The sequence below is a fragment of the Antennarius striatus genome, chromosome 18 (assembly GCF_040054535.1).
Source record: "Antennarius striatus isolate MH-2024 chromosome 18, ASM4005453v1, whole genome shotgun sequence".
Lineage (NCBI taxonomy): Eukaryota > Metazoa > Chordata > Actinopteri > Lophiiformes > Antennariidae > Antennarius > Antennarius striatus.
Window position 1 is genome coordinate 4,181,297 of NC_090793.1, and position 17,152 is coordinate 4,198,448.

The following is a 17,152-nucleotide window of genomic DNA, read 5'->3' on the forward strand; positions in this document are numbered from 1 at the left end:
GTCAGAGAGGCCAGATTGAGATGGTTTGGACATGTCCAGAGGAGAGATAGTGAATATATTGGTAGAAGGATGGTGAGTTTTGAACTGCCAGGCAGGAGGCCTAGAGGAAGACCAAAGAGGAGGTTTATGGATGTAATGAGGGAAGACATGAAGGTAGTTAGTGTGAGAGAAGAGGATTCAAAGGACAGGGCTAGATGGAGGAAATTGTTTCGCTGTGGCGACCCCTGAAGGGAAAAGCCGAAAGAAAAAGAAGAAGAAAGAAGGAAGCTAGCATTTCCATTGGAAAGGTTTTTTTAATACACTGTTATAATTCCAGAACGGAAATTAAGAACGCACACTCAAGTTTGTTTGTTTTTTTTAATCAGTCAATCACACGCATGCATATTAGTGTGTACAGGCCCTGTAGTACACACAACCAAACACAAGGGGGCCTGTAAGCATGCAATGGGAGGTAGAGTGGCGGGCAGTCCCTTTGTGGAGCGCCCAAATGAGCAGCTTGTGAGGGGGGATGGCGCCTTGCTCGAGGGCACCTCGCTCAAGGGCGCTTTGGCAGTGCTCCGGAGATGAGCTGACACCTCCCACTGTCGGCTCACCTCCGCGTATAGTTTGTTTTGGGGGGGGGGGGTGAAGGGGTGGGATGAAACTGCTGATGTCATAACATTGGATGACCCGCTCTACCGCCTTCTCTACCACTGAGCCACTGCCACCATGCTTTTCACAGGCTTTCCAAAAATATACGATTTATTTCCAAGAAGCATTGCTACAGTAAAGAAATAATCAACAAAACACAAATTCAAAGATTAAAAATGCCTTTATTAATCCCCTGTAGGGGACCTAATATAATTCATTTGTTCATTCATCTTCCGAACCGCTTTATATGCCGTAGCTGGTCACGGGGAGCTGGAGCCTATCCCAGCCGTCTTGGGGCGTGAGGCGGAGCAAACTCCAGGCGCAACGTGTGCTGCGGAGCCACACAAAGACAGACAGCCATGCACGCTCACACTCCATGTCTGTGTGGGTTCACTCTGGGTTCTCGGGCTTCTTCCCACCTCCAAAAACATGCGCTTCAGGTTAATTGGCCTTTCTACGGAAGCGTAGAGCTGCCACACCAAGAAAATAAAAACCGGGACGTATCACGTTATTTCGTGATACGTATCTCGGAATTTCGTGATAGTATCTCGGAATTTCGTGATAGTATCTCGGAATTTCGTGATAGTATCTCGGAATTTCGTGATAGTATCTCGGAATTTCGTGATAGTATCTCGGAATTTCGTGATCGTATCTCGGAATTTCGTGATACGTATCTCGGAATTTTGTGATACGTACCCTAAGACGACACTTGAAAAAGATGGGGCTATACCGGAGGAAAAACGAGTCGGACCCTCTTGAGGGTCGTTCCTCATTGATGAGCTGGAGGGACACAGCCGGCTGCATGGATACAAGCTCCATCATGTCAACATAACATTCATTCATTCAGTCATTCATTCATCTTCTAAACCGCTTAATCCGCAAACGCAGGTCGCGGGTCAACATAACATTTTATCACGAAATAACGTGATACTATCACGAAATTCCGAGATACGTATCACGAAATTCCGAGATACGTATCACGAAATTCCGAGATACGTCCCGGTTTTTATTTTCTTTGTGTGGCAGCTCTACGCTGCCGTACCTTTCCAAATTAACCTTATATAATTTAACTTGATAATCATCAATAATTGATAATTTTTGTTAATAATGATTGCTGTCACTTGTTCGGCTGTCACTTCTAGAAGAAGTGACTTCTAGAAGAAGTGACAGCAAACTACAGCCATTTGTTTTCCGCTCACCTTGCCTTACTATAAAAATGGAATATTACATATCTCAACTCAAAATTGTTTCGATGCTTTTGTCAAGAAGGATTGGGGCATGGACTTCATTTATATGTAGATGTAACATATAAGCAAACATGTAGGAAACAACAAAACATTTTTTAAATAAATGTGCTAATTGTGTGTTACAGTTTGTATGTGTAAATAATTCTGCTGAGACTTCAAAAATGACCTGTTGCTAATTAAATCGTGAATAAGCTACACTGTAGGTTCATATTTTTGTAAGTCTAATGATGGTGAAATCAGTGCCTCACCCGCCATGAACCTCACCACACATCACTGATGTGAAATAATTCATGCAGAAATCAAGAGGTTGAATTTATCACTCATTCCCAGCCTTGTGAGGGACAGAGTGGATGGATACGTTCACGCACGCACACACACACACACACACGGAATAAGAAGAATTTAAGAATGGAGAGCTAAAAAAGAAATCTTAATAAATAGATAACAGATAATAGAATAAAATGTATACACAGATATACAGTTTTTAGTGTCCTAGCTCCATTCGTCGTCCTCCTCACTGCAAAGTTAAATTAGATTTAACTTTATTGTCATTGCATATGTCACAGGCACAAAGCAACGAAATGCAGATGGCATCTAACCAGAAGTGCGTAAGCAGTAATTAAATAACTGTAAACCGTGTATACAGGTAATTGTATAATTATGTATATTATGCACTATGTACAGAGTATGGGAGCAGTGTGTATAATATATACTGTATATATGAACATATATGTATATTGTGGTGATTATGTACAGGCTATGAGTACGATATACAGTATGAGTGTCTAGACGATACATACAGAAATAGTTGTGATTTATATGTTTACAATGATTCGGGTATAATTGACAGTATGTACATGACATAGCAAACAGGAAACGTGGAAATGCGTTGAATAAGTCCAGTTCACTTTTCCGTGTAGGATTCCTTGTGAATTAAGGGGGGGGGGGATAAGGGGCGTGGGGGAGATGGGGGAATTAAGCAGGGAGACAACTGTGGGGAAAAAGCTTTTCCTGAACCTGTCAGGAGGTTCCTGTAGCACCTCCCAGAGGGCAGGAGGGCAAACAGTCTGTGTGCTGGGTGGCAGGAGTCCTTTAGGGTGTTTGATATTCTCCTGACACAAGCTTCCTGTAGATGTCCTCAATTGCAGGAAGTGGGGCTCTGGCAATATGCTGGGCGATTTTACCACCTCTGCATTGCCTTCCGGTTCGAAACAAATACAGTTTGTTAGGGTGGGGCAGCAGCGGTAAAAGTTCACCAGGATGTCTGAATAGAGACGGTATCGAAGAGGTATCCAGGTGTGCAAATTAGATGGGGCTACCCTGGGAAAAACTCATGGGATTGACAACAGATCCGGAAGTGCCATACATTCCATGAATCTCGGACTTATTGAGACACAAAAGTGCTTTAAACAGTCAATAAGAGTGTGGAAAAAGGTAATAAAGATAGAAGGTGGTTTAAAATCAGTATGGGGAGGGTTCTTTAATGTTTACTGTAAATAATAAGATAGTTGATCGCTATATCACGGAATTTGTTATTTGTGTGTGGTTCCTGGAATGCATTAACCGCGAGTAACGAGGGTGCACTGTACAGTAATACCAAGGTGAGTCTGTGGGAGTCACACATACGGAAAGGAAACTTGAATCACTTCCCCAGCTGCCAGACCATGAAAGACAAGCACATTCTGCTGATAAACTCAACATGCTGCCGACTTCTGGCGCCGATTTGCTGACTTAGAGAGCCCAAAAAAGCAGGTTTCATCTGCCTTGCAATCCTTTTGCAGGGCACCAGCAAACCTATGAATGGAGTTGATTGAGCTCCGGTGCAATGACACACTGAAGGAAAAATGTGATTTCATCCCAGACGCAATGCTGCGCAACCAAGCTGCTCAGACGCGCTCTGTTTGCCATTACTTGTGCGAACAATTGTTTTCCCTAATGGAGCTGAACAAAACATTACTTGGAAGCCGTCTGATAAACACCTGCCGTCAATCCTAAGGATTCCTCAGCTCAGAGCCTGACCCCGATCATTGATTGAGACGCCATCAAAAATCAGGGTCAGCCTCTGACAAGTATCACAGAGCAGTATGGTCAGATGGTTCCTTTGTGATGCTTTATTTTCAGTTATAAATTCAGTTAAATTTTACATTTGTTTCTACAAGATGTAATGTCTTTTTGAAGGAGGCATTTTATCTGTGTGCCATAGATTTTTATATTTTATTTTATTTACATTTATTTTCCTGTTGAATGAAATTGCACACAAGAGCCATTAAAAACACTACAATTGATAATTTTTAAAAATTTTATTTTACTATTTCAAAGCATTGGTATGATCATAGAGCAGTACAATAATGCATTTTCAATTCTAGTGCATGCAATTTCATTTATGCATTCGTATTAAGGCACATATTTTGTTTTTGAAGGACAATTACTTTTTTGCTGTTTTCCCTTGAAATTACTGACAGAGCCAAAGAAAAATATTAATTTGATCATTAAATAATATGCACTGTGTTACCTCTTGTTTCAAGAGGTAACACAGGTATGTTTTAGTAAACATTGAACCAGTCCAGCCCTTGGCTTGTAGCTAATTTGTTTTTTTTTGGCCCTCCGTGTATTCGACTGTCACCCCCGGAGTAGAGGAACGGACTCAACATGCATCCTTGTGGTACGCCAGTATTTATGGTGAGAGTGTGTGGTCTAACCGAACATGTTGTGTCCTGTTTGTCAGAAAGGCCAGTAAGCAGTTGCAGATTGGGGCTCTGATGCCCAGGTCTGTGAGTTTGGTCATTAACTTGGCGGAGATGACAGTGTTGAATGCTGAGCTGAAGTCAACAAAGAGCATCCTGGCATGTGTGTTGTAACTGTCCATGTGTGAGAGGACAGAGTGCGGCGCTTTGGAGGCTGCGTCTTCTGTGCTCCTGTTCTTGCGGTAGGCAAATTGGTGGGGGTCGAGGCAGGTTGGAACAACAGCATGAGCCAAGGACAGGTTGAATAAATCCATCAGAACCCCCACTAGCTCCCCAGCACATGTTCTGAGAACACGTCCAGGGATGGCATCGGGGACTGCAGCCCTGCACGAGTACTCTGCAGTACAGCCTCTACATCAATGGGGGAAAGTGTTAGGGGTTGGGGCATATCGGATATCCTTCCATAAATGATTTTTAGCGCTGACTGTTCACACTGTTTTTAGCAAGTGTCAAAATGCGATCTGGCTTTGTTGAGACTAGGACACATTATCGGCCGATCTGACAGGTTGCCGTTGCAACGACGTCGAAGTGGAGGGATCGTTCAGTGCATGTGATGTGAGAGGTCATATAATTGCAACAGCAGCAACAACAAAAACAACGATGAACACAGAGTCTGGTTACTTTAGCGCATTGGTGATATTACTGTCTGGTAGAGGTGGAGAATATGGGACACCAGACATTGTCAACTTTTTGAGCTCTTCCTTCTGGCGCCTTGCTCTCGCATCGCAGATATGACGTCACGGACCGCCATATCCGATCGGAGTGTTTGGAGCTATTCAGACTGAGAGGCATGTGTTCATATCCGATACGAAACTGCCTCTTGAATGTAGTTTCAGTCTGTCCCGCAAAAATTGGATATCATGTGGTATGTGACTGTTCCAGCTACGAATGAGATATTCGATATCAATCTGGATTGGCTGAAAATCGGATATGGGTGACCAGTCTGAACAAGACCACACCACACAGTCAGAAGAGCAATCTGGTATGTGCAGTTAAATGTTGCGATGAATGCTCAGATGTCTCCATAGAGGAAACCAAACAACCACTCCACAAGTGCATAGCTCGACACAGGAGAGCAACTCATCAGGACAAGATTCAGCAGTCTTCCTTCGCCTCAAGGAAGAGGGACACTCATTTCAGGATGCCAATGTTCAGATTTTGGACAGGGAAGATGTTTTGAGAGAGGAGAGAAAGAAGCCATCTATGTCAAAGTGGAGAAGCCATCTCTGAATGGGGGTAGTCTGCAATATCACCATTCACCAATTTACAATCCGGTCCTTTCAAAACTCACTGCAATTAACCCGGGTGATGTGTCTCATGCAAATGAGCCTCATTAGTATACAAAGGGTCAATGAAACACGCATTTCAACGACCCTCCTTTGACACCCCATGTAACTCCCATCAACCATCGTTGAGGAGCCATAAGAGTTTTAACTAGTCGTTGAAATATGAATAGCACTGACCACACCCCATAGAGTTAATAAGCTGAGACAAGACCAACCACCACTAGAACTGAAGAAGCCTCTTGGATGAGAGGCGAAATGTCTTCAAGAAGCTTTCCTTAAGTCCAGTGGATTGATTTAAACAGCTTTGGATAACCATGACCTGGATAACTGAGAACCTATAGACATTAGCGAGTGATCTAACTTTGTCCATAAAAACTTTAAGGAGACACGACTTGTATTTCTTCCTCTCCATACTCATCTTTTGTCTCCTCCCAGTCTTTCTCATCTGCTGATTTCTTTTTCCCCTGCAACCTCGATGCGTTTTTGTCCTCAGCTCCACCGGGATGTCGGTCAACCTTGAAAAATTGCCAGCCGATTTCAGCTCCATTAGCTAATCTCGTGTGTATACAATGCTGTCACGGAGCTGTTGCACTCGGCTGACTGAGAGCAAAAGTAAAACTACTTCTAAGAACAAAAACCTGAAAACCTGTATAATTGTTGTAAGGGAAATTTAATAGTTATTTCATGAAAATAAGTGAGAAACAAGTAGGAGTAAAGTTAAACATTAACAAGCAAAGCAACTGTAACAGGCTGCATGCACGTTGGCACATGCGCACTGTGTCAATGCACAAACTCCTCAGACTAGACATCAAACTAGCTTGCTTTAAGATACAAAAGAATAACCACACTGCCCCTGATTCATGTATTAGCATCATATCCTTATACACTGTACTACTGCACCTGATAACCTGTACAATTCATTTCCCTTTTTTCATATACCAGTATGCACTGGACAAGGACTTCAATTCAAAGATGTCTTGCAACTGTCACATTTGCTAATTAGTGCTACTGGTAATATAATGTGCAGCTTTTGGGGTTGTCACTCGTTTTGCAGATATTTGGTCAAAAATAGTTTTGGACTCATTGAACAGGGTCACACATGTGAGATCCTACTTATTTTAAAACCCTGGTTGTGTCTGATTCAGAAGCAGTTAAAAGACAGTAATCATACATTTTGATGAGTAAAATATTTTTGAGATTTATTAGAATTTTATTAAACTTGTTTGTCAAGCATAGTCTTGATATTCTTACTTGAAACTTGTAATCCATTTGTTGTGGATTGATCAGAAAAGAGGAGCTGGAGCATCTTCATGAATTTTCTTTGGATCTTGTACTGCAGGACATTTCCTTTTGTACAGGCTGTCAGACTCACATGCACATGTCTTCTTAAGGCATCACTCTAAATTTACATGTCTAAAAATATGACTCACACTTACTAAAGATGCATTATTCAGGGCATTTGCGAAGTAATTAAATCTTAATCAGGAACAGACTCTTGTCTTCATGGAGGCTTGTGCGTGTGTTTTTAGGAGTCTTCTATTTAGTGTGGAGCTATAAACCTTCCGGTTGGGTGGATAATCATAAACTGGCTGTTATATTCTATTGTTCAATGACTGGTAATTTACTCTGCCAAACTGAATAATCTTGTAGCACTGCCCAAATTATGATCTATTATAATTTTGTGTACTGTGTCTAAGATCAGGGCAGCACAGTGGTGCAGTGGTTAGCGCTGTCGTCTCACAACAAGGCGGGTCCGGGTTCGAGTTCCGCTCTGTGCGGAGTTTGCATGCTCTCCCCGTATCTGCGTGGATTCTCTGCGGGTTCTCTGGCTTCCTCCCACCTCCAAAAGCATGCGCTTCAGGTTCATTGGCCGGTCCCAAATTGCCCGTAGGAGTGAGTGTGTGTGTGTGTGCGTGTTTGTATGTCTTTGTATGTGGCTCCGCGGTGCACTGGCGTCGGGCCCGGAGTGTCCCCCGCCTCACGCCCTATGATAGATGGGATGGGCTTCAGCTCCCCGTGACCCACTACGGCGCATACAGCGGCGGTACATGAAGTGAAAAATGAAAGTGTCTGAAATCATGCCTGATTGATAACGTTGCACATATCTAAAACTTGGGAGAAAGTTTTTTGTGAACGGTAGATTTCGTTAAAGAAAAACTTTCAAGTTTTAGAAATGCATAAGGTTGTCACTGAGGCATGATCTTTGATATGATGACTTTTGGTGATTTTTTTTTCTTTATGGTAGAATCCCTTAGATAATGTAGTTGCAAGAGGGCACAAGCCAGTGTCTTATTGTCCCTGTCCCGAGCCTGGATAAATATACAGGGTTGTGTCAGGAAGGGCATATGATGTAAAACTTTTGCTGAATCCCAACATGCGAATCAAATCTATGACTTCCATACCAGATCTGTCAAAGGCAGATTAAAGACCGCCATCAGTGCTGTTCACCCACAGGGTGCCGGTGGAAATTGGACTACTGTTGGGCGAAGAAGGAGAGGAGGATAGTGTGTTTGTAAGAAGAGAGGGAAGAGGAGTGCCAAGAGTATAGGACTGAGAGTAGGGATGTTGAATGAATTAAACTGAATTTAATCTAGCCTAACCCTTCTAACCCTTTTTCGCCTTTTTAAACTCTGAATAATCCGTGAGTGGCCGAATCTTAGTCACAGATGGATCACAAATCCCAATTTTTGAGGTTATTTGCTGTGGACGGATCTATATTGTGTCACGTACAGGACTTTAAACCTAAAATGCTGCTTGTGTACCGACGGTGTCACACTATTTCTACATTACGGTCTTATTTCACTCTTATTCTATAGAGGTTATTTCTCATTTCTCTTAGTTTATAGTCCTCCCAGGTCCTTCAGGAATAAAATTCCCTCCAGATATTTTTGTGCCTACGAGGCCGATTGGTCAAGGGATTCTCAACCTTTTAAGAGGCCAGTACACCGATGTGACCCAGGGCACCTCTAAACCCATTTTAGATTGGTTCACCGATGCAATCTAAGGTATCTAAACCTGTTTAGGTGGGGTACGCCCACTCCCCCCAAGGCCTTTAACCCGGGACTCTCCTAATTTCCCTTCCTGACCAACTTTTTCACAATGTAAAACACAACTATAAATATTTATGTTGGACTTTTGCCTATTTGTAACAAAATTTACACAGGCTCATGTGATAAACCAGGCAGGCTATCTGGCAGAATTTTAGAAAAGGTTTCTGCTTACCTTTTGTTTGCGCAGTCAGATACCGCCTCGGTCTCCCTCTTTGATTCTTTAGCTTGGTTGAGAGGTGTATCTTCAATGATGAGACAAATTATTTTCCAAAAAGGGTTTACTGGAGAAGTCCAGCAGTTCACAAGTTTGTGAGGCTACGTCGCTGGGCTCTCCAACAGAGGCAGCAACAAACCTCTGGAGAAGAGCCCCGATTTTTCATTGGTCATGATCTTTATCGTGTTTGGGTTAGACTGCCCTTGAGTCATCATCCGCCTGACTCAGCGTCACATGTATCAGTTACCTATTTGCTGTGCTTGTGCTGTACTTTTGTGTTCAGAAAATGATGTGATAGACAAGAACTTAGTGTGTGTGTTTTTTTCGTGTTTGTGTAAGCAGATGCGTTTTGTGGTCATTTCCATTTTTAAATGGAAATTCTCCACAGAACTGTGACAGGAAAAGGTACAGAATTGGTTGAAATGATGCGGAGGAGGAAGGCAGACATACTATACTGTGTGTACAGGAGACCAGGTGGAAATGTTGCAAGGTTAGAAGTTTAGGAGCAGGGTTCAAGTTGTTCTATCATGTTGTAGATAGGAAGAGAAATGGAGTAGGAGTTATCTTGAAGAAGGGGCTTGTTAGGAATGTCCTAGAGGTAAAAAGTGTCAGAGTGATGAGTCTGAAGCTAGAAATCGAAGGTGTGATGTTCAATGTTGTTAGTGGGTATGCTCCACAGGTAGGATGTGAGCTGGCTAGATGTTTGCAGATGACATTGTGATCTGTAGTGAGAGCAGGGAACAGGTGGAGAAGAAGCTAAGAGAGGTGGAGGTTTGTCCTAGAAAGGAGAGGAATGAAGGTTAGCTGCAGTAAGACAGAGCACATGTGTGTAAATGAGTGGGACCCAGGTGGAAGAGTGAGGTTAAAAGGAGAAGAGATCTAGAAGGTGGTGGATTTTAAGTACTTAGGGTCAACAGTCCAGAGCAATGGAGTGTGTGGAAAAGAGGTGAAGAAGCATGTACAGGCAGAATGGAATGGGTGGAGAAAAGTGTTGGGTGTGATGTGTGATCAAAGAGTTTCAGCTAAAATGAAAGGAAAGGTGTACAAAACTGCTGAGACCTGCGATGTTGTTTGGCCTAGAGACAGTGTCATTGAGGAAAAGACGGGAGACAGAGCTGGAGTTAGCAGAGCTGAAGATGCTGAGGATTTCTTTGGGAGTGACCAGGAAGGATAGGATCAGGAAGGAGTACATCACAGGGACAGTACATATTAGAGGTTTTGGAGATCATGTCAGAGAGGCCAGACTGAGATGGTTTGGACATGTCCAGGGGATAGTAAATACATTGATAGAAGGATGCCGAGTTTTGAACTGCCAGGCAGGAGGCCCAGAAGAAGACCAAAGAGGAGGTTTATGGATGTAGTGAAAGAGGACATGAGGGTAGTTGGTGTGAGAGAAGAGGATGCAAAACATGGTTAGATGGAGGCAACTGATTCGCTGTGGCGACCCCTGAATGGAAAAGCCGAAAGGAGAAGATGAGAGAATCCCTTAGATTTGAAGAGTTGCTGCTTGTCTTTTAATTTATGATGAGTCATTTGTTTTTTTGTGTCTGATCATATAAGCAATTAAAAACACTGCTTTAGGCTTTGATGCATTGTGTTGAGTATTTTTTAAAATATTTTTGATATTTCCACACTATAAGGTGCACTGGATTGTAAGGCACATGTAATAATAAAAAACAAATCAACAAAAACTAGTGGCTGTAGTTGCGTTATCCATCCACTAGATAGAGCCGTGCTAAATGGATTAAATTCATGACTGCCACATTGTCAACACATTCAGTCAACTGTGAACAACCGCTGTTGTTATGTCAATGAGGTCATGCTGAGCCTCGTCAAGGAAACTTGATGACGTTGCCATCTTAGGAGGAAGTCAACACATGGGTTTTTCCTTAGTTGCTGATTTACAGATAAAAGTAGTGTAGTACAAAATTATCTAAAAGCATTCGATTTTAAATTAGATTTTATTTGTGCAGTGCCATATCTTTCCATGTGGAGCTGCACAGTTTCTCAAGCCTACTTACAGAAAGCCAACAGAATTCTCCGGTAGCTTGCAGTGGAGGGGACAAGAGCAGATCTGATGATTTTCAGCTGTTACCTCAACCCCCACGTTTTTGCTTATCTGGTCAGCACCCCAGACAGAATACACAATTCTAAACTGCGCCCCCATTCCACAGTTACATGTTGTTTCAGGTGTCAACTTCATTTGCAAATCAATTGTATCACACCAGGCACCTTTGTCTTGCAGTGACTCAGCTCTTAAGATTTTAAAAAAGGGAGGAAATTCAGCTTTGAGGGTCTTTCATTCACCTTTATGCCAGTTTCTCTTTGAGTTTCCGCAGACTAGGACCCCATCCACACGATAACAGATTTTTAAAAAAACGGAACTTAAAAACGCATCGAAAATGATTCGCGTCCACATGACAGCGTTTTAAAAAAAATCTCCGTCCACACGTAAACGCACCAGTGTGTTTTCAAAGACGGCTATAAGCATGCCCAACCATGCGGTGGCAGTATTGAGTCATATTTTATCCAATGGGAATCCTCCGTGTTTTGTTGTCACAACACACGGGCCCATAAATATGACGTCACAGCGGTTTTCGTCGCAGGCAAGATGTCAGCGTTTTTAAAAAGTCACGGATACGCCGTCCACACGACAACGCAGACCCAGCGTTTTTAAAAAAAATCCACCTCGGCCAGCCTTTTTAAAAAGTTGCGTTTTCGTTGCGGATATCTGCGTTGTCGTGTGGACGGAAGGCACAAACGCAACAAAGAAGTTGCGTTTTTAAAATATCCGTTTTCGTGTGGATGGAGCCTAAGGCCCCGTTCAGACTGCAGGCATATCAGATTTCCTTCCATATCTGATTTTTAGGGACGCGTGTTCACACTGTTTTTTGGAAGTGACCAAATGCGATGGGGCTCTGTTCAGACTGGGTCACATTATCGGCTGATCTGACTGGTTGCCGTAGCTAACTAATCGTGAGATTGGGAAAGGAGTTAACGTTAAAGGAAAAGGCACCCGTCAAAAAAGAAAGTGGAAAAGAAATTTTAGAGAAATTATAGTTCTGTTAGCTGACTACATGAACTGAACTGTATGTAATTGCTTAAAGACTCTTTTTGTCAGATGCCTGAGGAGCATTTTGGATACTACATCGATTGTCCCATTCCAAACTGAAACCATAGCTGGACAGACTGTTCATGCTAGCCAGTTAGTTTCACTCAAATCGTTGTCGTTTTACTATGTTGCTCCTGCTGTTTGGACTTTCTGCTCAAAACATGAAAATTGTTGGAACAGTTATGACACTCTAAAATTATGATGCAGATGAGGCATTGAAGCCTTTCATCCCATCGGTTCACTGCAGTTCGAAGCTTCATAAGGCTTCATTTGCTCTAGTACGACATCTACTAGATGCTAAAATATCAGTTGGCATGAGTTTGAAGTGTGTGGCATTTTGCAGAAAGCCTGTTAATAAAACTGTCAGCAAAATAAGGAAGTTTGCAAAACATATATTTTTAGTGATGGCAGAACACTGTGTGTGTGTGTGTGTGTGTGTGTGTGTGTGTGTGTATGCACGCGTGTGTGTTTATAAAAAAGCAAAAATCAATCAATATTTCCCGTAGGGAAATTACTTTTAACTCCAAATGCTTGCACAAATATACAGTATATAAACACACACACACTGGCAGTATGGAAAGTGATCATTTGGACATTACGAAAATGAAAATACAGTAAACATGTACAGTGAGGGGAGGGGAGTTGTGGTCTGGACAATGATTGTGCTTGTGTAACGTTGAGTTATAGCCAGTGATTATTATTGGGTCAAATCATTGGTTTTTATTTAAAAACAACATTTTTGTCCTCTGTACAAACGTTATGACTTAAAGAAACAGACGAGCAAATATCCAACTGTCAAGCATGTTCATCAATGCGTCTTTGACATGGAGCAGTTATACATCACAAAATAGCCAGTTTTAACTCCATCCATTCTGTGTGTACATGTAGACACGGCTCACACGCACTAATGTTCCAGCAGTTTTCGTTGCAGGGAGGCACCCCCTGGATCGAAAAAGTTTTGGTTACAGTGTCTACACGACAACACATACCCGGCGTTTTCAAAAAACTTCAATTTGGCCAGCGTTTTTCTCCCCGATATCAGCATAACCGCAACAAAAAACCTCGCTGCCCGATGCCTTATTGTTCACTTGACTGCTTCTGACTGATGCGCCGTGATTGGTTGGGCACTGTGATTGGTTGGGCGCTTGATTGACAGGTAGTGGGTATTGTTAAAAAGCGTGACAGTGTGAGGTTTTCAAGTGAGCTTATTCAAATACATAGGTGGGTCGATGAGGACTAGTGAAGCCATGAACTTGTTTCTCTGATACCAGCCGGTCCCATCTAGGGGTAACGGAGACAATGACACCTGAAGTGTGTTCCGGATGTTCAGTCGACTCCGTAGTTTGGTTTGGTCACTGCAGAAAATCCCGTTTCACAAAGACAGGAGGTTGGAAATGGAAGCTGTGGTTTCAATGCTTTTTGGGCGATCTCAGGATATTCGGCCTTGATTTTAATCCATAACACTGGCACAGTTGTTGGCTTAATTTTTGGGGCAACGGCTGGTAACCTGTCACGTGACCGAGACCTGCCAAGAGGCACAGACACACTTATTCGTCTGCGTCACTAAGTCCCTTTTAAATAAAAAAAAGAAAAATTCAAACGTTCTGTACCGTGCGGTACCTAATGGCCCGCGGCTTGGTACCAGGCCGCAACCCCTTACTGGGCTTGCACTAGGAGCTAGTATGACTAAGCCACTGTGGCTCAGTGTAAAAGAATTGAGCAAGCCACAAAAAGCCACACTCTGTGTCCGAGACAGTGGCACACGGGCGGACGACCAATGCTCATCGAGTGGGGGGGTCCGGTGGCCCCCCCCGGGAAATTTTTTGGAAAATGGGGTTTTCCTGCATTCTGAGGGCAAAATCTTCTGTTCAGTTTACCTACAAAAATACACTAAAGTCAACAGTTCAAGCTGAACTACCTTTATTTCTGTCCTACTTTATGCAGGTATAAATGTGAGATTCAACAATTGAAAACTTCCATTCACTATGTGAAGATACAGTCATACAAAATATTACTCAATGTTTATGTGTAAGTTTTACTTGGACTAGAAGACATTTCAACTTTGACCACCACCAACACCATTGGTATGCCATTTAGTTTTTTTTTAATTCAATAACATGATTTTTCATTTCAATTTAAAAAGACATGAAAAATAGCAAGCGAGGTGAATACACATTTACATGCATCGCTGGTTAATCCTGCCGGTCATAGGGAACAAGTCTAAGACTACTAACAAGTATTGATAATATCTTTCATTTACCTTCTGATCGGTTTGTCACCATTCCTCCCCCCTCTCAGCATTCACCATTTGTTTATTAATGAGGACTTTAACACAAACTCTACTATAAAACACTGGATTCTTTTGATCGATTGTCCTCGCCTTGTCTTACACCAATTCGAAGTTGCGAATGGCTAGCACAAGCCCAGCCTTACTTAATGGCCTGCAGCTCCGTACCAGGTCGTGACCCGGTGGTTGGGGACCGCAACCCTGGCGTCATGTAAATGTGATATACTGTACCCTTGTAGGAATCATCCTCCTCTTTATATGGTGCCATGTGCTACCAGCAGCACGCTTCAACTGACAGGTCGACAGGTAGCTCTGTACTGAGAGTGTCTTCCTCTCTAAGGTGTGGGTGCTGGGTGCTTTCCAGACTGGTTGAAGTGAAAGACCTGCTGAGATTAAACACTGTATGACCGCTGAGGAGGACCTCTGTGCAGGTGAGAACTAATGGCTTCATGTAAGTAATAGGACTTATATGTGCCGTTAAAATGCAAAAAATCCACCAAGGATTTGCATATTGTGTTTTCATGATTAAAGTTACCAACAATTTAGATACATGGGTTAAAAGTCAATTTTTATATAAGACCCAAAAACATTTGTAGTTATAAGAATTTGTCGATATGCTTTAAAAACAAAAACTTTGCATCCAACAATTCAATTGATATATTAAATTATAATGGTCATGTGTCACAATTTCCCTACGTTTAATAGACCAAGCAGTTAATTGATTACCTAGTTATGTCTTAACTGATGACTATTTCAGTTAACATTGCTGCCTTTTATATTTTACAACAACACATGTTTGGATGACCAAATTGCTTGGAAAGTGCTAATTTTTTTGTTCAAGGACAAACAATTTTTTCTTGTCCATATCCTGAATTTCACCTCGATACGCCCGTTTATGTATTCACTCAATTGCCGTTCTTTTTATAAAGCCTATTTGGCCCATACTTAATGATATCAATGTTTCCTTTGCATTTTCTCTGTTACTCTGGAGTGATCACAAAAAATAGGAAAAGAGGGGACTAAAGATTAAAAGAGGGTTAATTCTATTAAAAGGAGTGGAGAATGAATGGTTGAGAAAGGAGGTAAGATTGATCCTGTGAGAGATGTCTGCACACAGCGTTGTGATGTAAAATTTAAAGTGGTGCTAACATAAGCTCTTCTGCTTCTAGGTTCTGGTGGCAGTCTGCAGGGTGGAGCTTCTTACCCATGGAGAATTATTTCCAGGCCGAGGCCTTCAACCTGGACAAAGTGCTAGACGAGTTTGAGCAGAATGAAGGTGAGCTGTCATGTTTCGAAACAAGAAGGGTGTAGCTTTAGTTAGGTTGCTCTGAGTCAAACCAGGAGTAGATCATCAAGCTCTCAAACAATCAGCCTCCACCCATTGAGTCAGAGTGCCATTCAGAGGTGCTGACTGAGGATGGGACTACTGTAGGACTAATACCATCTCCTTCTGGATTTTGTTAAACTGCATCACTGAAGAAAGAATCTCAACCTTATTAGATAGATAGATAGATAGATAGATAGATACTTTATTAATCCCGGAGGAAATTACATTGTCCCCAATCAGAAAATTGTCTTCTCACTATACATGCGATACATATACATTCATACATCAGGCCTTGAAATTACGTTTTTTTTCTTGGTAGCACTGGTGCTCTCAAATTTAGAAGTTAGTAGCACCAGCAAAGACTTTAGGAGCACCTACCCAAAAGCAAGGCGACCAGACAATATATGTAACATGGTATGTATTTTATTCACAGAACCGTCAACACTTTTGTACACATGTTTGTAGCATTAGTTGGGTCTTCTGGCTCTCAGTCCCTCTCTCATCCACCTTTTCACTGAAGGCCCAGCAACAAAGTTCTCCTCAGGAGGACCCTTTATACCAGGGGTATTCAATTAAAAGTCGCGGAGGTCCGGTTAGAAAAATTTCCTCTTAGTAAAAGGTCCGAACCCAAGTCCAGTTTGTGTCTTATAGTGGCCGACTATATCCACATTATCATTTATTATCAATTTTCAATGCAGGATATGTTTAAGTGAGTGCACAGCTAGCTCTTTTAATCTCACCATAAATAAAAAGGCAAATGAATTTTAAGCCTTTATGTTAGATTGAAGAACACACAAACCTCAGAATTAAAAATAAAGTCCAAAAAGAGCTGAATAATCCTTTTTCTTGTAAATTAAAGACATCCCAGCCTAAAGAACTGAAGGCCTACTCTTCAAGTAAAAAAACATTAACATGTCCAGAAAGCATGAATTAAAACTGGCTCTTTCAGGGGAAAAAATACAAACAGAACTTTCTTCATGAGAGAAAGGGGCATGTGGCCTGCCAGTCAATTACTTGTACACAAGGTGTGCCTGTGCACAACTTGTGGTGGTCACCTTGTGGTGGTCTCTGTAATGTTGGTGGAAGAGACCACTGGACTTGATCAGCATCTTTTATTGCTGCATGTATGTCCTCTCCTCTTGTGGGTGTTTCATAGTGGTGTTACACTCAGCAAAGAGCTCCTTATCTTTGTGAAAGAACCTGACACACACAAGCTACATCTCATCAATGTCCACAGATATGCATGGTGCTCTCT

The 17,152-nt window shown here is 42.1% G+C and overlaps 1 protein-coding gene across 3 annotated transcripts in view; it reads left to right on the plus strand.

Annotated features, from left to right (window-relative positions):
* zfyve9a (zinc finger, FYVE domain containing 9a) overlaps positions 1 to 17,152 on the plus strand; it is a 49,569-nt gene that overhangs the window by 2,833 nt on the left and 29,584 nt on the right. For 2 of the 3 annotated variants that reach the window (XM_068340167.1, XM_068340169.1), the window contains exons 2-3: positions 14,911 to 15,001; positions 15,740 to 15,846. In XM_068340167.1, coding sequence (XP_068196268.1) covers positions 15,777 to 15,846 — 70 coding nt within the window. In that variant the 5' untranslated portion in view covers positions 14,911 to 15,001; positions 15,740 to 15,776. The remainder of the gene's footprint in view (positions 1 to 14,910; positions 15,002 to 15,739; positions 15,847 to 17,152) is intronic. The other variant, XM_068340168.1, reaches the window with a different exon arrangement.